The sequence below is a fragment of the Panthera pardus genome, unplaced genomic scaffold, assembly GCF_024362965.1.
Source record: "Panthera pardus isolate Hobbes unplaced genomic scaffold, ASM2436296v1 HiC_scaffold_27, whole genome shotgun sequence".
NCBI lineage: Eukaryota > Metazoa > Chordata > Mammalia > Carnivora > Felidae > Panthera > Panthera pardus.
Window position 1 is genome coordinate 63,871,405 of NW_026526843.1, and position 25,872 is coordinate 63,897,276.

Consider the following 25,872-nt stretch of genomic DNA (forward strand, 5'->3'; position numbering starts at 1 on the left):
ATTCTTTTCTATGTTGCTGTCCAGTTTTCCCAGCACCATTTGCTAAAGAGACTGTCTTTTCCCCATTGGATGTTCTTTCCTGCTTTGTTAAAGATTAATTGACCTTATAGTTGTGGGTTCATTTCCGGGTTTTCTATTCTGTTCTATTCATCTATGTGTCTATTTTTGTGCTAATACCATAGTGTCTATTTTTTTTTAGTACCATGCTGTCTTGATCACTACAGCTTTGTAATACAACTTGAAGTCTGTAATTATGATGCCTTCAGCTTTGTTATTCTTTTTCAAGATTGTTTTGGCTCTTTGGGATCGTTCTGATACCATACAGATTTTACGATCATTTTTTCTAGTTCTGTGAAAAATGTTGTTAGTAATTTGATAGGGATTGCATTAAATGTGTAGATTGTTTTTTGGATAGTATACACACTTTAAAAATATTTGTTCTTCTAATTCATGAGTATGGAATGTCTTTCCATTTCTTTGTGTCATCTTCAATTTCTTTCATGAGTGTTTTATAGTTTTTTAGAGTATAGGTCTTTCACCTCTTTGGTTAGGCTTATTCCTATTTATCTTTTTTTGGATGCAACTGTAAATGGGGCTGTTTTCATAACTTCTCTTTCCACTGCTTCATTATTGTGTATAGAAATGCAACAGATTTCTGTACATTGATTTTGTATCCTAAAAATTTGCTGAATTTGTTTATCATTTCTAGCAGTTTGTGTGTGTGTGTGTGTGTGTGTGTGTAGTCTTTCAGGTTTTCTATATATAGTACCATGTCATCTGCAAATAGTGGAATTTTTTTCTTTATTGATTTGGATTCCTTTTATTTCTTTTTGTTTGATTGCTTGTGGCTAGGACTTCCAGCACTATGTTGAATAAAAGTGGTGAGAATGGACACTTTTGTCTTGTTCCTGACCTTAGGGGAAAAGGTCTCAGTTTTTCCCCATTAAAGATGATGTTAGCTGTGGATTTTTCATAGATGGCCTTTATTACGTTGAGGTATGTTCCACCTTATTTTTGATGGTTTTTAAATGTTTTTATTTATTTATCTTGAGAGAGAGGGAGAGCGAGAATGTGAACAGGGGAGAGAGAGAGAGAGGGAGAGAGAGAATCCCAAGCATGCTCCACACTGCCAGTGCAGAGCCCAACATAGGGCTCAATCCCACAAATCGTGAGATCATAACCTAAGCTGAAATCAAGAATCAGACTCTTAACTGACTGAGCCACCCAGGTGCCCCAATGGTTTTTTATCATGAATGGATGTTGAACTTTGTCAAGTGCTTTTTTTTTATCATGAATGGATGTTGAACTTTGTCAAGTGCTTTTTTCTACATCTATTGAAACGATCATATTGTTCTTCTCTTTTCTCTTATTGATGTGATGCATCACATTGATTGATTTGTGAATATTGAATCACAATATTGATTGTGGTTTGTGATATTTTAATGTATTGTTGAATTCAGTTTGTTAGTATTTTATTGAGAATTTTTGCGACTATGTTCAAAAGGGATATTGAACTGTAGTTCTCTTTTTCAGTGGTGTCTTTATCTGGTTTTTGTATTAGGGTAATGCCAACCTCATAGAATGAATTTGGAAGTTTTCTTACTTTTTTTATTTTTATTTTTTGGAACAGTTTGAGAAGAATAAGTATTAACTCTTCTTAAATATTTGGTAGAATTCACCTGTGAAGCCATCTAGTCCTGGACTTTTGTTTGTTGGGAGCTTTTTGATTACTGACTCAATTTCTTTGATGGTTATGGATCTGTTCAAATTTTATATTTCTTCCTGTTTCAGTTTTGGTAGTTTATATGTTTTAGGAATTTATCCATTTCTTCTAGCTTGTCCAATTTGTTAGCATGTAGTTTTTCATAATACTCTCTTATGATTGTTTATATTTCTGTGGTGTTGGTTGTGATTTCTCCTTTCTGATTTGTGATTTTATTTGAGTCCTTTGTCTTTTTTTTCTCACTAAGTCTGGCTAGGATTTTATAAATTTTATTGATTTTTTTTTTCCAAAACCAGCTCCTGGCTTCATTAATCTATTCTGTTGTTGTTGTTTTTGTTGTTTCTGTATCATTTATTTCTGGTCTAATCTTTATTATTTCCTTCTTTCTGCTGGTATTAGGTTTTATTCATTGTTCTTTTTCTAGCTCCCATTATGTGCATCAATAGATTATTTGAGATTTTTTTGCATCTCGGGTAGACTTGTATTGCTATAAACTTCCCTCTTAGAACTGCTTTTGCTGCAGCCCAGAAGTTTGGGCTATCATGTTTTCATTTTGATTTGTTTACATGTACTTTTTAATTCCTTCTTTGATTTATTGTTGACCTATTCATTGTTTAGTAACATGTTATTTAACCACCAAGTATTTGTGGTCTTTCCAGATTTTTTTTCTTGTGGTTGACTTCTAGTTTCATAGTGTTGTGGTCAGAAAATATGCATGGTATGATTTTGATCTTTTTGAATTTGTTAAGGTTTGCTTTGTGGGCTAATTTGTGTTCTATTCTAGGGAATGTTCCACGTGTACTTGAAAAGAATATGTATTCTGCTGTTTGAATAGGATGGAATGTTCTGAATACATCTCTTAAATCAATTTTTTCCTGTATGTCATTTAAAACCATTGTTTCTTTGTTGATGTTCTGTTTATATGATCTGTACATTGATGTAAGTGAACTGTTAAAGTACCCTACTATTATTGTATAATTATTGATTAGTTCTTTTACATTTGTTATTAACTATTTACATATATGGGTACTCCTATGTTGGGTGCATAACTATTACAATTGTTATATCTTCCTGTTGTATTGTCCCCTTTATAATCATATACTGCCCTTTGTCTCTTGCCACAGTCTTTGTTTGAAAGTCTATTTTGTCCAATATAAGCAACACTACTGTGGCTTTGTTTTTATGTCCATTTTCATGATAGGTATTTCCCCACCCTTTAATTTTCAATTATCAGGTGCTTTGGGTCTAAAATGGTCTCTTGTAGGTAGTATACAGATGGGTCTTCTTTTTTATTTATTCTCTCACCTTATGTCTTTTGATGGGAGCATTTAGTCCATTTACTTTCAAAGTAATTATTGATAAAGATGTATTTATTGTCATTTTATTACTTGTTTTTTGCTTGTTCCTGAAGATTTTCTCTGGTCCTCTCTTGCCTTTCTCTCAAAAGATATTCTAAGCTTTGGTTGTGACAATGGAACATACTGGCCTGTGGGATGCCGCTGATTTGAAAGTGTTCTTTGTATGCTACTCTTTAGATCTCAGTTGAGACATGAATTAAAGACTAGAACATATCTCCATATCCTCTCAATTTTGTATTTCTTCCCTATTTTTTAATGTTTATTTATTTTTGAGAGAGAGAGGGGGGGGGATGGAGGAAGGGGGAGAGAGAGAGAGAGAGAGAGAGAGAGAGAGAGAGAGAGAGAATGAGTGGGGGAGGAGCAGAGACAGAGGGAGCCACAGAATCTGAAGAAGGTTCCAGGCTCTGAGCTGTCAGCACAGAGCCCAATGCGGGGGTTCAAACCCATGAACTGTGAGATCATGACCTGAGTCAAAGTCGGACGCTCAACTGAATGAGCCACCCAGGCACCCCGTCTTTCTTCCCTCTTTAACTCAAAAGTATTTAAGCTACATGCTCTCTGTTTTTTCCTTCAAAGTCATTATCCAGGCACCAAAAACACAGATGGAAATAGACAGGTTTAGTCCAAAGCACCAATTTCCATTACCTTAAGCTGCCTCAATGGTTTTTCTTAAAGGGTGGAATTTCTCACAGTTGGTCTCAGGCCCACAGTATATACAATACTTCAGTCAAATTGCTTGCGACATATTGGAGTGTGTGCTTGGGAACTATTAGTTCCTCATATATTAAAAGAAGGCTGAATACTTCTTGTACAGGCACTGAAGTAAAGAGGGGAATAGTTTTCAAATTCGTACTTGTCATGGATTTATACTCCAATGTTTAAAGTGTTCTGTTTTACATAATACACAAAGATGCACAGTCACGGACTATGTGTGAAACTATAGATTCCAGGAATGTCATTCAAAGTCCTTCACACTCTGGTCCTGGTCTCCCTTTCTATTTTAATCTCCTAATATGATCAACTCTTTCAGCTTAGTCCCATAAATAATTACTTGAGTGTTTGTGATACACATATAGGCCACATCTTAGGCCCTGTAGATAAACAGGCCAATCTATCTACAGTCTTTTCTTCAAGAAGCTGAAAAGCTCATAGTCTCAGAGGGGTAAAATCTAAAATGTCTTGCATGGTTAATGGGATTAAGAAGCTTGCTCCATATAAAGTCATGCATGAGGGAGTATGAGCCACCCTTGTTCCATTTTTAGCCACTGTTTTTTTCTTTTTCTTTTTCTTTTTTTAAAAATATATGAAATTTATTGTCAAATTGGTTTCCATGCAACACCCAGTGCTCATCCCAACAGATGCCCTCCTCAATACCCATCACCCACTCTCCCCTTCCTCCCACCCCCCATCAGCCCTCAATAGCCAAATTATGGAAAGAGCCTAAATGTCCATCAACTGATGAATGGATAAAGAAATTGTGGTTTATATGCTAAGTCAGCCACTGTTTTTTCTGACAGGCTTAGAAGGCACTAGGGAATATAGAAAAGATATAGGATATATGAAGTATAAGTCCTAGGTTCTAGCCCTATTGTGTTGATTTTGGGCAAGTCACTTCTTGAAAGATATACAAAGTAATAATATTTTCCTGCTTAACTATAGGGAGGGATTGAGCAAACTTCAAAGAATGAGGTATAACCATCAATGAATTTTTCCCTATAGTGAATATTTGTTCCTGAATATGAGGTTTGGCCCTTCCAACAATTTTGAGAGAAGCTTGGGAAGCAGGAAATGTGCTGACATTGCAGTAGTCTCGGTGTGTGCAAAGTTCTCAACCTGTAATCATCTAGGAATGCAATTCTGGCAATATCAGGTATCCAAATTCCACCTGTGTTTCCCCTTGATGTCCCATATGGCCCTAAGACATCTGCTATAACAGATGTGTATTTCAGTTGATAAAGGGAAAGATGTCTGGGTGAGGGGAGAGGATACTGCTGCTATAGATCAAGATAGTTTGAGATAATGAGTATTGGGGTTTCTGCACTTTGCATGGTGCACTCTTAGCAGTGGGCCCCATTCCTCCAGGGATTTACATGGCAAATGGTGGAGATGAGATGTGAAGAAGAAAGAGTGAAAAGTCTTTGCTCAAATGGAGGCTTTTCAAAAGGCATTCGGAAAAAAGGAAGTTTGGGAGGACAAGATACTCAGATTCTAGTCCCAGTTCTATCACTGACTTCATGTGGGGACTTGGGAAAGTAATTTCTTAGTTCTGACCCTCAGTTTCTTTATATTAAAAAAGTGGTTGGATTAACTGATTTCCAAGGTACGTTCTTACTCTGACCTTCAGCACTTTGGGTCCTCAAAGTTCTTTGGAGAGGGAGCAAATAACAAGACTGTCAGGTATCATAAACAGAAAGTTAAGGAATATAAAATAATAAAAAAGACTAAAAGTCAAAATGGCTGCCCCAAGGAAGCCCGCACCAAGCAGCTAAGAAGGTTTGGGAAACAAGCTTCTGCGGGAAAGGGGGAGGGGGGCTCTCGGAAGAGCCATCGCCAGAACCATAGGCAGGAGTATCGCCCCCCCCCCCCCCCCCGCCAAGCTGCACAGGTTCTAGTTTCAGATACCCCTTGACATAACTTTTGAGCTATCTGGAAAAATACTGGCCAGGAAAAATGATAAAATTTTTCCTCATGGTGAATAAACAAGGGCAGACCCGACTTTCTAAATACTATGAACATGTGGAGATTAATAAGCGTACACTTCTGGAAACGGAAGTCATAAGGAGCTGTCTCTCCCGATCCAATGAGCAATGCTCTTTCATTGAATTTAAGGATTTTAAGCTGATATATCGACAGTATGCAGCTCTCTTCATTGTGGTTGGAGTTAATGACACTGAGAACGAGATGGCAATTTATGGATTCATCCATAACTTTGTGGAAGTTTTAGATGAGTACTTCAGCCGCGTGAGTGAATTAGATATAATGTTTAATTTGAATAAAGTACACATTATTTTGGATGAGATGGTGTTGAATGGCTGCATTGTGGAAACGAATCGGGCAAGAATTCTTGCCCCTCTACTCATTCTTGATAAAATGTCAGAAAGCTGAATAATGGAAGTCTCTGCCAGACAACATCAACTTGTGGAAGTGAGAATACCATGGAATACCTCTTTACATCTGTAGCCCAAAAAGTCTGCAAGACTGTACATTGCAAAATGGGGTACCCTTCCAAAGACATTTTATACAGGTGTTTTCCACAGTTCCTAAGTGGAAAACAAACTATTTTAAAATATGGTGTACAAAGAAAATTTTTCTCTAAGAGACAAATTTTATTTTCTAACCATAAGCATTTTTTCCCCACTTGTTCAACTTTTGTTGAGTTCTGAGGGTATCTTTTTTGTTCTTTGCTTTCCTTTGTATATTTAATTCAGGATAACAGCATGAGAAGAACATGAGACAACTATCAGCCAATAAAGTTCTAAACACAGAGCACTTCGAATGTTTTCTGAATGCTTTTTCCTTAAAATGTCTTAAGTCCAAACTTCACTGAATTGTGTACCTAATAAAAATTGAGAATTAAATTTTATTTGCCAGTTTAAAAGAAATAATAATAATAAAAGAAAATAATTTTTCAGTGCAAAAAAAGAAAGTATGAATTGATGCATTATGTTATTAGAATTTTACTTTCCATCTTTCCCAGGATAAATATCTTGTCCTATTTTCCCTAGAAGCAATCCAAATTACTGGTAGTTGCAATATTTCACCATTCCAATTGAATCTCCTAAACTGCCTGATTCACTCAAAATGAACTTCAGGATATATATATATATATATATATATATATATTTTTTTTTTTTTTTCACTAGAAGCCAATGCTTTATTTTTGCTTCAGAAAATATGGTCACCATAACTTTATAACACTCACCTTATCTTTCCTTTCTAGGCTTTTCTCATGTATATCATTTTTTTCGTTGGTGTAATAACATTCAAAGCAATGGAAACTTTATATAAATGTAATCTGCTTATATCACTTATTACTTACAAATGACATGTGTTTGGGATAAAAATCCATTCTTAAAACTAGACATTTACAGTGGATGCTTGGAATAGACAAAGAGGCCAACTGGGCTTCTCTACTGTTAGGTTCTGGAGATAGTTATAGGGCAGAACTATCTGGGGAGTGAGGAGGGATAGCAGCAGAAACAGAGAGAAGGAGGTTTCAAATATCCTTTATGTATGGCCTCTGCTTATAGGGATTGGGAGCCAGAAGGTTTGAACTTAGGTGAAGTAGTGGGCAGATCATATCTGCCTGAATTTTTATCTCCAGCCCAAATCTCTCCTGAGTACCAGACTGGAATTTCAAACTGCCTGTTCTATCTCTCAATATGGCACCATGAACTCATTTATCTTCCCTTTAAGATCCCTTTCTTCTCCTGGATTCATTGTTCCTATTACTGGCACAACCATTCCCCCACTCCAATCACTAAGACTAATAACTTTATCAATATATCTGATTCTTCTATTGCCTCACTAAATCCAATCAATTGCCACGTATGGATATTCCTCCATAATCTCTCTCATGAGGAAAAAAAACTCCTATGCATACTTACTACTACCACCTTCATTTAAGCCTTCATAACTTCTCATTTCAAATATAATGAATAACATTTTTATCTGATCCATTCCTTCTAAACCTTGCCAACTTCAATCAATAAAAGCCTAGAGCAACCTTTAGCTTAATTTCTTTTCCTACCAGTAGTCCCACCAGTAATGTTAGACCAAGTTTATGGGAAAGTGATATTCTCAATTTTTAGTGGTACATATGCATTTTTTATTGAGAGATTTGAAGAAGGAATAGCATAAGTTTTCAAGACTTCCTGAAATAGTTGGAGGAAATTTCAGTAGTTTTAAGTGGACTAAGATGCTTGCATAATTACATTTGTGTCTAACTCTGAAGCTCTCTCATTGTATGTTTTATTTCTACTTTGGATGTTAAAATAGACCCGACATCTATAGCTTTCTCCTTGGCCACAGCATGATGATTGATCTTCTTTGCTTCTTTTTGTATACACTTATATCAGCTGAATGTTTTTCTGTTGCTTTTTGCCCTCTAGCCTCATCTGATCCATTTCACAGGTGTTGGGAATTCAGGGATTCCCCTTAGGTTTTAGTGTCTCCTCCCTCTTTACCAGCCTTGGCCTCTTACCACAGTCATGTTTCCATCACTCACATGTACTTGGCCATGTGGCAGCTTTGCTGATGGGCTCTACAGCCATCTCCTACAAACATAGGCCAAGAGGTGACATTCAATCTATCCAGAGTATACTTCCATCCTGCCAAAGCTGTAAAACCGTCTAGAATTGTAGTCCCTTCCAGTTATGTGCACTGAGGCACCTGCCAATGACATTAATCAGTTTCCAAATACTTTCATGGTACATCAGATAGAGCTCAGGTAGCTTGTAGTAAGAAAGTAAGGTCATAGCAGCACTGGGTTCATTGTTTGGGATCTTGAAACTCTTAAGCCACAAGGTATGAGAAGTCCATTGGGTGTTTCTAGAACCTGTCTCAAAGACTGGAAAATATCCAGGCAGAGGTAAAGGAAAGGTTAGTAGAACACAGATGTCCTAGCTGTGAGACAAAGGCTGCCTCCTCAGTGGGGGTTGTGGGGTGACCCAGCCAATTAGTGGCCCCAGCCCAGTCACCCCACAGCTGCCATTTAGTCAGTGGGCCTGCTCGTTTGGATCTAGGGGCAGCTCTGGAGGGCTTGCCCAGTGTCTCGGGCATGTATAATGCTTCTACCTAACTAAAACCACATGCAGAAGGATCATGTCATACTTGGCACATAACCAATCAAGAAAAGCATGAGAGGGTGTCCAGACCTTAACTTGTTTGAGCAAATGTTCAAAAAACATTTCTAAAGGGATATTCCAGAAAAACATACTCAAGGTCTTAAAACAGATGTTCAGTCTCTAGGAGAATTGTGTTGCTTTACAGCCATTATTATTGAATGCTATAATAGAACCAAATCACTTCAAGTTTTGAACTATGGTGGCTTTTCAGATTTTTCTTATACTTTGTTGTGGGCCAGGGGAAGAATGGGCTAGATAAAACAGGATAATGCTCAGGAGGCAGCATTCTCTTGTGTTTTAGTGCCTCAGCTTCAGAGTTAGGCAGACAAGGGCTTAGACCTCTGACTAGCTGAGTGATTTAATCTCTCAGAGCCACAGTTTCCTCATTTGTAAAACGTATAATTGCTTACTTGATATGTTTATGAAGAGGACTGAAAGGAAATATCACATATAAAGAGTTTGCATAGTTCATATCATGTATTAAGCACTCAATAAGCACTAGACAATATTATTAACATTACTACTAGAAGTACTTTTACCTTCATTGCTTCTTCTACTACTATCACTACTATGACTACTACAACAATAACAACAACAACTACTACTGCTGCTGCTGCTACTACCACCACTATTACTGGTAGTGAGAGCTTTTCCCAAGTGAGTTGGGGAGTTGAATACCTCAAGGTAATGATTTCCTAGCTTATGTAGAAGGTAGTAGTGTCAAGGAAGATTGCAGGGCTGTAATTATAGCTTGGAATAGGGTAAATACCAGAACAGTGCAGAAACCTAGAATTTTATTTCTCTTATCTCAGACTCATACTCTTCCACTCTTCATTAGTTTGCTATGTGTATAGCCCAAGCCACTTTAGATCTCTAGGTTTCAGTAAGTACCCTTGAAAATAAAACCCCACTGACACTTATTTGTAACCTATCTGGCCTGTACCAGAGACCTAATCTATGAATGGAATATGATATAAACAAACTGGTCCACATGGGGCATGATATCAGCCTCTAAAGTCATACTAAGCTAACTGACTCCTAATCCAGAGACATACTATAACCACTACCAGGATCTTTGTTAACCACTGCCAGTGATATTTTGAGATCATTGTCAGCTGGAAGCATAGTCTTACTTTCAATATAGCCATTACCTTATTAGTTCACATTTGCCAATGTTTGTTGATCCATAATGACTTTTACAGGAATTTTATTAATTCATCCATCTACATATCCATCTATCCATCCATCCATCCATCCATCCATACAACAAATAATTATTGAGCAACTACAACATGCCAGAAATTGTTCTTAACACTGGGGATATATCAGTGAACAGGACAGACAAAAGCCCCTGCCATCATGAAGCTTACAGTCTAGCTGCCCGTTCTGGTCAAATGTAATATACTAAGAAACTTCACTGAGGTAAATTCAGTCTAGCTTTTTGAAACAATTATGGTCAATACTTTTCAACTGAACATGTCTTCTGGGAGGCAGGGTTGGGTGGAGAGGGAGGAGATAGTCTTGGATCTAACCTGAGAAAAGGCTCAGGGGGTGGTTTGGGAAAGGGCTTTAATAATAATATGACTATATTTTGATTTATCAGATGAATATGGTTTATGTAAATTATATAGCTGATATATTTTGTATAGCTGATGTATATTGTATACATCACCTTTTGAAATATGATAGAAAGTAATGTGACTTTTAATTGTGTATTTCATAAACTGGCTCTGAAGGCAGCTCCAAAAACAGCATTTCAAAAATATTCTGAGCAATAGCAGCATAATTGTAGTAAGTATATATAAGTGTATATATATATATATATATATATATCCCCAAGGGGACTACTTTGAAAAATACAACATGCAGTTGGATGTACAAGTTCTGGTATGTTATTAAAATAAATATTAAGTTGTCAGTTAATTTGTCTAAAAAAACAGTGAAGTAAGAAAAACACTTAGATTTTTTAATATGTATTACTATGTTTGGACTTAGAGTCATGCAACTCAGTAAGCAGTTATAAAATTCGTTTACTTTCAAAAGTACTGAATCAAGTTTTTCTTTGCACCTAGGTTATTTCAGTTGATTTATTTGTAGTTTTCTGCTTATGGGTCTTGAAAAAGTATTCTATGATTATTTGGCCATTTCCTATGCTGTGTTACATTTTTAACATGCAAATCAACCTTCTGGTTATATGACAGGTCTGAAGAAATACAGCTTTCTGATTGATGCCAGTGTATGATCAATTCCTTGTAATTTAACTGGTATTTATGTTACAGGCAGAATGTTAAATCAGGAATTGTAAACAATTCCTAGGCAATGTGTACAATGTTTGTAAGTCATTCCTAGAAATTGTTCACAATACCTGTAACATATATGCAACCAGCAACATACCTGAAATATATAGGAAACCTTCAAGATGCAAACTGGCCACCTCCGTGCCATCCCTGGATTATAACATTGGCTTTAATAATTCTACTTATTTATCTGTTTGTGTATTTAGATATTAATCATAACTCTAGTAATACTAGAGTTTATCTTCATAGCTTTAATGGGTTCCTGGATTTTTAATAGCTATTGGGTGATACAGAACTTTTGACATGCTTATTTTAAGAAGCACTAGGAATAAAAGAAACCAATAAATAATAATAAAAGGAATGTTGTTTTCCAGATACTCTAAGGCCTCATCCAGATTTTCTTATTCTTGTTCACAAGCTTTATCCCAAGATCCCTTGCCTTTTCCCCCAGATCTTTACATTCTATACAACTAGTTTTTGATACACTAATGCCTTCAAGCTTTCCCAGGCCAGTCAAAAGAAATCAAATAACTTTACAAACTTCGATCTGTCTAAACATGAAACTTTTCCTGCCTGTCCCTGAGCACTTCCCTACTAATGGCCCTTGGTCTACACATGGTGTAATTGTTTAATTCTATATATTTTTTTTCCTGCTTAAGTTTATATTATTTTCATATACTATTTTGAAATGATCTACATTTTGGTTTATGTTAGCATTGTCTGCTATGGGTTATGTCTACATAACCACCCAAATCAATTTGGAGATGAAGAAAACTAAGTTGAATTAGTCCAGCTTTTGAGTGCTAAACTCATATCAAATCACTGATTAGAATTATTTACCCTCTCTAGCTGGAACATTTCTAGCCCATCTAGACAACTAAACAGATTTGGTAAACTTCTGATTGACCAATGGAACTGGTGCCCAGCAAGATGAAGACAGGAAGTGAATAGGCAAGATAAGTAGGACTAAGAGGGAAACATCTGAGTGACAGCGTAGGGTCTTCTGACAATTGACCTCAGAATCTAGTATAGGTACAAAGGAATTGGTTGGTATGGTAAGATGCTTCTAAGTAAGATTTGACAGTCATAAATGGGCCCTTTAATCTGTTTAGATGATGACCATCACTCCCATTTACATCCCACTGTATCCAGATATGAACCATGAGTTCTAAACCCGATTCAGTCCTATCTCCCCTGTTGAAGCCCTCTGAATTGCTTCAGACCACACTGGTATGTCTTTTCTTTGAACTCCTTCAGCCTTTAAGTTAATATTGCCCCAGGCACTGAATTGCACTTATCTAAATATTTGCTGTGTGGTATTTTCATGTATGCTTTGTACTTATGGTGACCATATTTTCCAAACCAAAAATTAAAGTACATCATTTTAAAATTTAGGTAGACTATTTGAGATTAACAATGCCCTAAAGAACAGATGCTTATTCCTTTCTATGTCACTCACCTATTAAATGTTGGCTGTTATTGATGATACAAAGATAAAAAAGAACATAAGGTGACATCTACTAAGTTACAAATAAAGGACACTGAAATTCTTAGCAGTGTCCAATACAGACAGGCATTGCATAAATGTCTTATCACTGTGTGTGAGGAATGATGTCATAATCCTGAAAAAGAAAAAAAAGTGTGGGAAATGAAGAAGGGCAATAAAAAGTACCAGTAGCAAAAGATGTTATATAAAGATCATATCATATAAGACATCATATAAGGATAGTCTAAAAAGATGGGAACTTATTATCCAGAAAGATAGAAGTGAAAGAGTTTTCACTGAAGTCTGTAAGGATGTGGATTAGGTGAACTTGGATTTATTTACCAAATTCTAGAATCCTTCACTAGGCTGCCTATATTCTTGCATACCAAAATTTCAAGTATATTTAGGAAAATAAAAAGGGTGGTAATCACATGGAACTTGCTATTTTAAGAGGTGGTACAGGAAGAGAACATAGCTTAGAAAGGAATTCAGGTTCATTTAAGGCTGGCAGATCAATAAGGGATATTAAACTATTTTTATCCATTAATTTTTAGCTCAATTCGTTAATGAGATAACACATTAATCCATTGCGGAGCAGAAAGCAGCCTTTTGATCTAGAGTCAGACATGCTGACAGCAACAAGAATGGGTAACTTACACTGAGGAGGAAATAAAAGTGGAGAGAATTATTTAAGACTAGTAATGTGGAATCAGTTAGCTTAGGGGCTAATTTACCTACACATCTTAATTTCACCTGAGAGTAACATAGCATAGTATAGCAATTCATGCTTATAGTGGCAACCTTGAGTCATTAAGACAAATTTAAATTATATTCCATCTACTTTGTTTATATGGAATTCATGGTTCTTACAAGTAAGGCTCTAAGATACTCATCCTAATCAAATTGAAAAGCCTCACCACAACACCTTGGATTTTTCTCATACTGAGAAAAAATGTTATAAGACATAAATGTTTTTTCAAACATAAGGTGTGGTTATTTTGGGGGAAGTAACAGTTCATATGATGATGAAAGGCAAGAGAGGATACTCTTGCCAATAAAGTTTATTGGCCTTTTAAAGGTCATAAACGGTAACACGGTGATGTAGTGCTTTTTTTGTCCCTTCTGCCAAATGCTAATAGCATTTCTTGGCAATTCAGGGAAACTATAGAGCTTTGGAGTCCCAGCGCAGAGAAAGTAATGGTTTTAGATATTTTTTAGATTGGAATTCATCAACAAATACTGGAATCCTTAAGAAAGCATTTTATTTATTTATTTATTTATTTATTTATTTATTTATTCATGAGAGAGAGGAGAGAGCAAGAGGGGCAGAGAGAGAGAGAGAGAGAGAGAGGTAAAGAGAGAGAGAGAGAGAGAGAGAGAGAGAGAGAGAGAGAGAGAATCCCATGTAGACTCCACACTGGTGGCACCAAGACTGATTCATGGCTTGATCCCATAATCCTGGGATCATGACCCGAGCTAAAACTAGGAGTTGGACGCTCAACCAACTGAATCATCCAGGTGCCCCATTTAGGAAGCATTTTAAAATCTAGTTCCTTTACTGGACAATACACAATGATTAAGGGCTAAAGAGAGAGTGGAATTTGGAGGCCATCATTCACTATGATAGTCTGCAAGCCAGCCACAGAACAGAGTAAGTGGTGGTATGTCAACAAAATCTGAAATCAGGAAGTAAACACTTTTCATTATATGGCAAGCCACTGAGTATATTTAGAAGATTTATTAGAGAAGTTGATTTTGTCCCTTCTCAGGAGACTAAGCTATGTTCCTAATCATACCTAACTTGGTAAATGATCTTGCACCAATGGCTTGTGTTGTATTTGGCACCAGTGATCTGGTCCTAGCAGATGTTAAACTTTCCCTCTCTATCTCCATTATACCACCTTTCCCTCTCCACCGCCCAGCTGCAGCATTGCTATGCACATAGTAAGAGTTCAATAAGTATTGCTGAAATAATTAATACTTTAAATATGGCTGTTATTTGCTATAAACATATAAACAGAGTGCTATTACAGTGGAGGGTAGAAGGTTGAGCAGTGCCAAGAACAAACTTTTGCATGCTCAAAATATTTGCCTTGGCGTTGGAAAATTAGTACATGGTCATAAAATAACTAAAAATGACTAAAAATCTCCTCTGACCTTAGGTTCTGAATCTAGTTACCTTGGGAAGTAGTGGGAATTCCATCCTTGGGAAATTTTAGGCAGGTTCTGGGCTGGATAACAGTTGCCAGGGATATTGTGGAGGGATACCCTGTATAAGGCTGGAATGGGGAGTAGTTAAATAAAGTTTAAGGCATAATTTTTTCACAAGTTTTTATTTAAATTCTATCTAGTTAACGTGCAATGAAATATTTGTTTCAGGTGTAGAATTTAGTTATTAATTGCTTACATACAACATCCAGTGCACACCACAAGTGCCCTCCTTAATACCCATCACCTGTTTAACCCATCCCCCAACCTATCTTTCTTCCAGTAACTCTCAGTTTGTTCTCTATAGTTGAGCATGTTTCTTGGTTTGCCTCTCTTTTTCCCCCCTATGTTCATTTGTTTCATTTCTTAAATTCCACATATGAGAGAAATCATATGGTATTTGTCTTTCTCTGACTTATTTTTCTTAGCATAATACTCTGTAGCCCATACACATAATTGCAAATGGCAAGATTTCACTATTTCTATGGCTCGGTAATATCCCATTGTGTGTGTGTGTGTGTGTGTGTAGGTGTGTGTGTGTGTGTTACCACATCTTCTTTACCCATTAATCAGTAGATGGACATTTGAGCTCTTTCCATAAATTGGCTATTATTGATAATGCTGCTATAAACATCATGGTGCAGGTATCCCTTGGAATTAGTATTTGTGTATCCTTTAGGTGAATACCTAGTAGTGCAATTTCTGGGTCATAAGGTAGTTCTATTTTTAACTTTTTGAGGAGACTCCATACTGTTTTTAGAGTGGCTGCACCAGTTTGCATTCCCACCAATGGTGTAAGAGGGTTCCCCTCTCTCTGTATCCTTTTTTAAGACATAATTTTTGATACAAATAACAACAGGTAATATGGCCCAAGAAAGAAAGTTTCTAGTTGAAAGATGCACAATAATTTTCCACGAAGGAAAAAAAATTACTAAATCCTTTTCCTGCCTTTTTGGCAGAGACCACTAAACTAACCCTTGATCAAGAACACAAGAGCTTGAAGTTATCCAAACCAGACTTCTTGACTCACCTGGAACATATTTGTGTGGACTTCTCAATGTTCAATTCTGTGTTACCTAAAGTGAAAGCTAGCTTAGAAGGCTTAGTAGAGCCATAACTCCCTGAGTCTTCAACTTTTTGGAGATAAGAGATATGTCTGTTGTGACCCAGCAAAGAACTAGGAGTTGTGGAGGATGGAAAGAAGTGTAAGGCTTTCCCCCACCTAGGTGAACTGTATGGTTAATTTGATTTACTTTCTCCAGAAGTACCACCTATTTTTTTTTTTTTGCACCATAACCTTCCTCATGCTCTCCTAGAAAGAGAGATCCAGGATCTCATCACCTTCTGTTTAAATTCCTCCAACAAGCCTCTCTGCTTCCAACCTGCTTCCCTCAAATCCAAACATTACACTATAGTCAGAGGTTTTGTTCTAAAGCATAGATGCAGTCCTGCCACCCCCTATTTTCCAACTCCTCAGTGGCTATTGAGGAACTATTGAGATTGAGATTAACCCTATAGAATTAACTCCTGACTCTAACACATTAACTCCTACCACTTGCATTCGAGGCCTTTCACAACCTGTATCTGATTTGCCTTAAGTCCAGCTCTCATCATTATTCCCATATATCTTATTCTCCAGCCTCATCCAACCACTCCCTATTTCTTGAATACAGCAAATTCTTACATATGGAATATTATTTCATATACTTTACCTGGAATCTCTTTATCTATCATTTGCCATCTGAAAAAAATCCTACTTGACCTGCATACATTACCTTCTCTGTGAAGTTTATTTCAAAACTCTCAGGCAGAATTAATTCTCAGTTTCTGTACTCTTATAGCTGGGGAAGACAAGAACTCATATTAATGACCAACTTTATTCATAAGCAATTGAAATAGCCTTCATGGTGCAATTTGAGGACTGTTGGGAAGGTCTCCATCTTTGCCAATTCAGAGAATTTAAATACTGGAAGAAATCTTAGTGTCAACTGGTCCAAATCATTTCATACCAATAAGTATCTTCCAAGATCCAGAAAGGTGAAATAATTTGTATAAGTTCACACTGTCAGAGGTAAGTCCTTAAGGGGTGATGGATCAAACTTCTTTTTCAGGAATGCTAGTTTAGTCATATATCCTACCTTCTGAAGTTATCATTGCCTTCTATTAGCTTCTTTAAAAATGCAATATCCTATGAAAAGATACCATCTTAACGCTTCAGCACTTCAATATAAATACCTTTATCAGATCAATTTGCTCTTCAACAGGAGACATTTGGTGCAGCTTTAGAATTATAAGATGAAATGGGAATGAAAGGCAAGTTGGATCAACTTTTCAATTTTCATCCTAAATCACATTTCCCTGAGAAACTGAGGAATGAATGGAGGCACAGAAAGATGATAAGAACTTAAGAGATCAAATATGGCATTTTTTCATCAGTACCTTAAATCTACTGTCATGGAAATATAGTATTGTGCTGGTTCTGAGAAGCCCAGGGAAGGCTCAACTACATCCTTCTTTTAAACAGATTTCTGCAAATTGGAGAAATTTCAAGGGAGATATTGAAAGATAACTGGGATCAGCTAGATAGAGTCAAGAACCACCTGATGGATGGAAGCAGCTTGAAGGCTCTAGGAATAGGGAGACTGGGACTGACTGCCTGCTAAGGTCTGTGAGAAAGGAGGGAACCATAATAATAGCCCACAAATATTAGAAATAAGGAACAATTATTTGGACTGGTACCAGAGGAAAAAAGTAATATTAATAAGGGGGGGCAGCATGGTGAAGAAGTAGGGGGATCTGAAGTTCCCTCATCTCTCAAACAAAGCAGTGTTGAAGCCAAAGCACTTTGAACTCCAAGAGTCCAGGAGGCAAAGAGACAGTCGCTTCCAGGGACCCACTGGGACAACCTGACAGGCCATAGGTGAGTGATTGCAATCTGGGAGAGACAAAACGAGTGGAGAGAAGGGATCCCCTTCTGCAGAGAGAGCAAGGGAAGAGAAAGAGAAGCTGGGGAAGCATAGGACTATATTTGGACAAGAGAAAAACCACAGACAGGGACAGAGAAAGATCCCATCTCTAACTGAGGGGCTTTCTCCATAGCGGGGCCAGCTGCCCTGATCGCACACCTGGGGATGAAGGGAGCCAGTCCCAGTCTCAGTGTCTAGGTCAGGGGTGCAGTCCACAGTAGGAGAAAGCAATCACCTCCCTGGAGTGCTGTGGGAAGAGGGTATATACTCACTCTGTGCCTGCCAGCCAGAGACCATATATTGGGCGGCATGGAGCAGCATTCTCCCAGTGCTAGATCACACAGAACTGGAGTTCAAATTCTAGCCAAGCACCAGGGAGACATGGGAATTGGTGGAGCGGGGAAAACCGCCTTGTTTGCACTCACGGCATAGTGAAGATGGCTTGAACGGAGTGGTTTGGGACACCTGGTCCATGGAGGAAAGACTGGGTAGTCGCCATTTTTCTCCCCATCACCGACAAGGGGGGGCTTCAGGGAATGGATAGCAGGCCCACAGTGGAGGCGGGACCCACCTACAACAAACCATGCCCCTCCATGTCTGGTAACTGTGTATCTACTGGAGCAGGATTGATGCTGATGAACCAGGAAGCACCTCCTCCAGATAAGCACTGTTGCATTGCCTGGTTTAATTCTCAGACAATTCTTATTATATAGATATAATCTTCCTTCTCTTCTCCTTCTTATCTCTTCCCTCCTGTAGTCTGGTTACTCTGGTAATTGGTTTGTTTAAGCAGATATATTTAATCCATTCTTTTAATACATGCTCTACACCTCCTTTATTTTCCTTTTTCTCTCTGGATTAAATCATGTAGTTTCTCTGTCTAGTCAATTTTATTTTCTCTTTTTTTTCCCCACCTCCTTCTTTATTTTCCTTACTCTCTGGATTAAGTTGTAGAGTTTCTCTGTCTGTAAATGTTATTTTCTTTTCTGTCCCCCCACCTACTTCATTATTTTCCTTTCTCTCTCTCTCTGGATTAAACTGTATAGTTTCTCTGTTCAATTTTTATCTTTTCTTTTTCCCCACCATTGTCACTTCTCTCTTTGTTTGGGATGAGGTCGCTTCCATCAGCACCACCTCCACACTGTTTACTTGTAGCTGGTGTTTCTGACTTCTTGTTTTTGTTTTTCTTTGTGTGTTTGCATAGTTTTGTTCTCTGTTTTCTTTCTTTTTGTTTGTTTGTTTGTTTGCTTTCCATTCCTGGGCTACTTCAATGAAAAAATTAAAGCACAACTAGTGGAGGGTACAAAACATCACTATGAGTAGGGAGATAAGTAACCAAAGTCACAACAAAAGAGAGAAAGTAACACTTTCCAAAAAACACCTCCTGAGGGGCCAGGCGCCGGACAGTGTATGACCCTTTAATAAAGTAGTGCTCACATCATAGGAGTTCCAGAAGAAGAAGAGAGAAGGAAAGGGGTTGACGATGTACTTGAATAAATCATAGCTGAGAATTTCACCAATCTGGGTAAGGAAACAGACATTGAAATCCAGGAGGGACAGTGAACTCCCTTCAGACATAACTTGAATCAATCTTCTGTACGACATATCATACTGAAACTGGAAAAATACAAACATAGAATTCTGAAAGCACCTAGGGATAAATGGGTCATAAGGGAAGGGAAGACACATAAGGGTAGTATCAGACCTATCTACTGAAACTTGGCAGGCCAGAAAGGAGTGTCAGGAAATTTTCAATGTGCTGAATAGAAAAAAAAATATGCAGCCAAGAATCCTTTATCTAGCAAGACTTCTTTCATAATAGGAGAGATAAACGTTTTCCCAGACAAACAAAAACTGAAGGACTTCAATCATCACTAAACCAGCCCTAAAAGAGATCCTAATGGGACCCTGTGATGGAATGTTGCAAAGATCACCAAGGACCAGAGACATCACTACAAGCATGACAACTACAGATAACACAATGGCTCTAAACCCATATCTTTCAATAATAACACTGAATGTAAATAGAGTAAATGCTCCAATCAAAATCATAGGGTATCTAAAAGGATACAAAAAACCAAGACCATTTACATGCTGTCTACAAGAAACACATTTTATTTTATTTTTTACTTTTTTCATATGAAATTTATTGTCAAATTGGTTTCCATACAACACCCAGTGCTCATCCCAAAAGGTGCCCTCCTCAATACCCAACTGCCACCCTCCCCTCACTCCCAACGCCCGCCAACCTTCAGTTTGTTCTCAGTTTTTAAGAGTCTCTTACGTTTGGCTCCCTCCATCTCTAACCTTTCCCTGCCCCCCCATGGTCTTCTGTTAAGTTTCTCATAATCCACATAAGAGTGAAAACAGATGGTATCTGTCTTTCTCTGTATGACTCATTTCACTTAGCATAACACTCCCCAGTTCCACCCACATTGCTACAAAAGGCCATATTTCACTCTTTCTCATTGCCGCGTAGTATTCCATTATGTATATAAACCACAATTTCTTTATCCATTCAGTTGATAGACGTTTAGGCTCTTTCCATAATTTGGCTATTGTTGAAAGTGCTGCTATAAACATTGGGGTACAAGTGCCCCTATGCATCAGCACTCCTGTATCCCTTGGGTAAATTCCTAGCAGTGCTATTGCTGGGTCATAGGGTACATCTATTTTTAATTTTTTGAGGAACCTCCACACTGTTTTCCAGAGTGGCTGCACCACTTTTCATTCCCACCAACAGTGCAAGAGGGTTCCCGTTTCTCCACATCCTACTCACATCTATAGTCTCCTGATTTGTTCATTTTAGCCACTCTGACTGGCTTGAGGTGGTATCTGAGTGTGGTTTTGATTTGTATTTCCCTGATGAGGAGCGGCATTGAGCATCTTTTCATGTGCCTGTTGGCCATCTGGATGTCTTCTTTAGAGAAGTGTCTATTCATATTTTCTGCCCATTTCTTCATTGGATTATTTGTTTTTCATGTGTGGAGTCTGGGGAGTTCTTTATAGATTTTGGATACTAGCCCTTTGTCCGATATGTCATTTTCAAATATCTTTTCCCATTCCATTGGTTGCCTTTTAGTTTTATTGATTGTTTCCTTTGCAGTGCAGAATCTTTTTATCTTCATGAGGTCCCAATAGTTCATTTTTGCTTTTAATTCCCTTGCCTTTGGAGAAATGTTGAGTAAGAAATTTCTGCGGCTGAAGTCAGAGAGGTTTTTTCCTGCTTTCTCTCCTAGGGTTTTGATGGTTTCCTATCTCACATTCAGGTTCTTTGCCATTTTGAGTTTGCTTTTATGAATGGTGTAAGAAAGTGGTCTAGTTTCATTGTTCTGCATGTTGCTGTCCAGTTCTCCCAGCACCATTTGTGAAAGAGACTGTCTTTTTTTCCATTGGATATTCTTTCCTGCTTTGTCAAAGATTAGTTGGCCATACTTTTGTGAGTCCAATTCTGGAGTCTCTATTCTATTTCATTGGTCTATGTGTCTGTTTTTGTGCCAGTACCATGCTGTCTTGATGATTACAGCTTTGTAGTAGAGGCTAAAGTCTGGGATTGTGATGCCTCCTGCTTTGGTCTTCTTCAAAATTACTTTGGCTATTCGGGGCCTTTTGTGTTTCCATATGAATTTTAGGATTGCTTGGTCTAGCTTTGAGAAGAATGCTAGTGCTATTTTGATTGGGATTGCATTGAATGTGTAGATTGCTTTGAGTAGTATTCATATTTTAATAGTATGTATTCTTCCAATCCATGAGCATGGAATGTTTTTTCCATTTCTTTATATCTTCTTCCATTTCCTTCATAAGCTTTCTATAGTTTTCAGCATGCAGATCTTTTACATCTTTGGTTAGGTTTGTTCCTAGGTATTTTATGCTTCTTGGTCCAATTGTGAATGGGATCAGTTTTTTTATTTGTCTTTCTGTTGTTTCATAATTAATGTACAGGAATGCAACTAATTTGTGTACATTAATTTTGTATCCTGCGACTTTGCTACATTCATGTACCAGTTCTAGTAGGCTTTTGGTGGAGTCTATCGGGTTTTCCATGTATAATATCATGTCATGTACAAAAAGTGAAAGCTTGAGTTCATCCCTGCCAACTTTGATGCTTTTGACTTCCTTTTGTTGTCTGATTGCTGATGCTAGGATTTCCAACCCTATGTTAAACAACAGTGGTGAGAGTGGACATCCCTGTCGTATTCCTGATCTCAGGGGGAAAGCTCTCAATTTTTCCCCATTGAGGATGATATTAGCTGTGGGCTTTGCATAAATGGCTTTCATGATGTTTAAGTATGTTCCCTCTTCCCAACTTTCTCGAGAGTTTTTATTAAGCAACGATGCTGAAATTTGTCAAATGCTTTTTCTGCATCGATTGACAGGATCATATGGTTCTTATCTTTCCTTTTATTAATGTGATGTATCACATTGATTGATTTGCGAATGTTGAACCAGGCCTGCATCCCAGGAATGAATCCCACTTGATCATGGTGAATAATTCTTTTTATATGCTGTTGAATTCGATTTGCTAGTATCTTATTGAGAATTTTTGCATCCATATTCATCAGGGATATTGGCCTGTAGTTCTCTTTTTTTACTGGGTCTCTGTTTGGTTTAGGAATCAAAGTAATGCTGGCTTCATAGAATGAGTCTGGAAGTTTTCCTTCCCTTTCTATTTCTTGGAATAGCTTGAGAAGGATAGGTATTATCTCTGCTTCAAATGTCTGGTATAATTCCCCAGGAAGCCATCTGGTTCTGGACTCTTATTTGTTGGGAGATTTTTGATAACCGATTCAATTTCTTTGCTGGCTATGGGTCTGTTCAAGTTTTCTATTTCTTCCTGTTTGAGTTTTGGAAGTGTGTGGGTGCTTAGCAATTTGTCCATTTCTTTCAGGTTGTCCAGTGTGTTGACATATACTTCTTCATAGTATTCCCTGATACTGGCTTGTATTTCTGAGAGATTGGTTGTAATAATTCCATTTTCATTCATGATTTTATCTATTTGGGTCATGTTCCTTTTCTTTTTGAGAAGCCTGGCTAGAGGTTTATCAATTTTGTTTATTTTTTCAAAAAACCAACTCTTGGTTTCGTTGATCTGCTCTACAGTTTTTTTAGATTCTATATTGTTTATTTCCACTCTGATCTTTATTATTTCTCTTCTACTGCTGGGTTTGGGATGTCTTTTCTGTTCTGATTCAATTTCCTTTAGGTGTGCTGTTGGATTTTGTATTTGGGATTTTTCTTGTTTCTTGAGATAGACCTGGATTGCAACTTATTTTCCTCTCAGGACTGTCTTCGCTGCATCCCAAAGCATTTGGATTGTTGATTTTTCATTTTAATTTGTTTGCATATATTTTTAAATTTCTTCTCTAATTGCCTCCTTGACCCATTCATTCTTTTTAGGGTGTTCTTTAACCTCCATGCTTTTGGAGGTTTTCCAGACTTTTTCCTGTGGTTGATTTCAAGCATCATAGCATTGTGGTCTGAAAGTATACATGGTATGATCTCAATTCTTGTATACTTATGAATTTCTGTTTTGTGACCCAGTATGTGATCTATCTTGGAGAATGTTCCATGTGTACTTGAAAAGAAAGTATATTCTGTTGCTTTAGGATGAAGAGTTGTAAATATATCTGTCAAGTCCATCTGATCCAATGTATCATTCAGGGCCCTTGTTTCTTTATTGATTCTCTATCTAGATCATCTATCCATTGTTGTAAGTGGAATATTAAAGTCCCCTGCAATTACCACATTCTTATCAATAAGTTTGCTTATGTTTGTGATTAATTGTTTTCTATATTTGAGGGCTCTGCTCTTTGGTGCATAGACATTTATAATTGTTAGCTCTTCCTGATGGATAGACCCTGTAATTATTATATAATGCCCTTCTTCATCCCTTGTTACAGCCTTTAATTTAAAGTTTAGTTTGTTTGATGTAAGTATGGCTACTCCAGCTTTCTTTTGACTTCCAGTTGCATGATAGATAGTTTTCCATCCCCTCACTTTGAGTCTGAAGGTGTCCTCAGATCTAAAATGATCTCTTGTAGGCAGCAAATTGGTGGGTCTTGGGTTTTTTTTATCCATTCTGATACCCTATGTCTTTTGGTTGGAGCATTGATCCATTTACATTCAGTGTTATTGAAAGATATAGGTTTAGAGTTATAGTGATGTCTGTAGGTTTCATGCTTGTAGTGATGTCTCTGGTATTTTGTGGTCCTTTCAACATTTCACTCACAGAGCCGCCTTTAGGATCTCTCTTAGGGCAGGTTTAGTGGTGATGAATTCCTTCAGTTTTTGTTTGGGAAGACCTTTATCTCTCCTTCTATTCTGAATGACAGACTTGTTGGATAAAGGATTCTTTGCTGCATATTTTTTCTGTTCATCACATGGAAGATTTCCTGCCATTCCTTTCTGGCCTGCCAAGTTTCAGTACATAGATCTGCTACTACCCTTATGTATCTACCTTTGTATGTTAAGTTCCATTTATTTCTATCTGCTTTCAGAATTCTCTCTTTATCCTTGTATTTTGCCAGTTTCACTATGACATGTCATGCAAGAGATCAATTCAAGTTATGTCTGAATGGAGTTCTCTGTGCCTTTTGGATTTCAATGCCTTTTTCCTTCCCCAGCTTGGGGAAGTTCTCAGCTTTGATTTGTTTAATTACACCTTCAGCCCCTTTCTCTCTCTTCTTCTTTTGGAATTCCTATGATACGGATATTGTTCCGCTTGAATGCATAACTTAGTTCTCTAATTCTCCCCTCATACTTCTGGATTTTTTATCTCTCTTTTTGTCAGCTTCTTCTTTTTCCATAAGTTTAACTTCTAATTCACCTATTTTCTCCTCTTTCTCTTCAATCCATGCTATGGCCGCCTCCATTTTATTTTGCACCTCATTTATAGCATTTTTTATTTCCTCATGACTATTTCTTCGTCCGTTGATCTCTGTAGCAATAGATTCTCTGCTGTCCTCTATGCTTTTTTCAATCCCAGCGATTAATTTTATGACTATTATTCTAAATCTTGTTCCGTTATATTGCTTAAATCATTTTTGATGAATTCGTTAGCTGTCGCTACTTCCTGGAGTGTCTTTTGAGGATATTTCTTCCATTTTGTCATTTTTGGTTGTCCCTGAAGTAGCTCCAAACTTCAGGGCATTTCCCCTGTGCTGTCTGGAGTAACTTCTGTTGGTAGGCAGGGCCACAGTCAGACCAGATATTTGCCCCCAGTCCACCTCCGGGGCCGCAGTCAGACTTGTGTCTATCTTATCTTCCCCTTTCCCAAGGGATAGACTCACTGTGGAGTTGTGTGGCCCCTGTTTGGGCTGATTGCACACTGCCAGGTTTGTTGTGCTGCTTTGATGGGATCTAGCCAAGGGCGTATTAGCCCCGGTGATCCACAAGGAGCATAGGGGAGGGAGGGGCAGGCTTAGCTCGCTTTGTCATTGGTGGTCTCCTGCGTGAGGGGCCCTGCAGCACCGGGAGGGAGGCAGGTCTGTCAGAGGGATGGAACCACAGAAGCACAGCATTGGGAGTTTGCATGGTGCAAGCAAGTTTGGTGATGGGAACTGGTTCCCTTTGGAATTTTGGCTGCGGGATAGGAGAAGGAAATGGTGCTTGCCAATGCCTTTGTTCCCCCGCTGAGGTCTGTACTTCTGCGGCTGAACAATTCTCCCTCCCAGTGTCCTCTCACCCTCCCAGCTCTCCAAGCAGAGCTGTTGAGTTTTAACATTCCAGATATTAAGTCCCACTGGCTGTCAGAACTCATGGTGTCTGGCTCCTCTGCTTTTCCAAGCCAGACTTCAGAGCTTTGTCTGGCTGGCTATCCTTCCACTGCCATGGCTCCCTTCTGCCAGTCTGTGTAGCAAGCACCACCTCCTCACACTTCCTACCCTTTTCTGTGGGCCTCTTGTCTATGCTTGGCTCCAGAGAATCCGTTCTGCTAGTCCTCTGGCTGTTTTCTGAGTTATTTAGGCAGATGTGGGTGGAATCTAAGT

At 37.9% G+C, this 25,872-nt stretch overlaps 1 protein-coding gene and 1 long non-coding RNA gene across 3 annotated transcripts in view; both read left to right on the plus strand.

The window, feature by feature from the left end:
• The window catches only part of LOC109258956 (uncharacterized), a 107,442-nt gene that overhangs the window by 51,804 nt on the left and 29,766 nt on the right, over nucleotides 1–25,872 (plus strand). The gene's annotated exons all lie outside the window — the stretch shown is intronic.
• Nucleotides 5,639–6,570, plus strand: LOC128773815 (AP-4 complex subunit sigma-1-like). The gene has a single exon (XM_053891479.1). It carries the CDS (start codon nucleotides 5,752–5,754, stop codon nucleotides 6,184–6,186), a length of 435 nt encoding a protein of 144 aa, XP_053747454.1. The 5' UTR covers nucleotides 5,639–5,751; the 3' UTR covers nucleotides 6,187–6,570.

Bases quoted from the DNA above. Each gene is read 5' to 3' on its own strand.
- LOC128773815 (XM_053891479.1), top strand. From the start codon at position 5,752: ATGATAAAATTTTTCCTCATGGTGAATAAACAAGGGCAGACCCGACTT.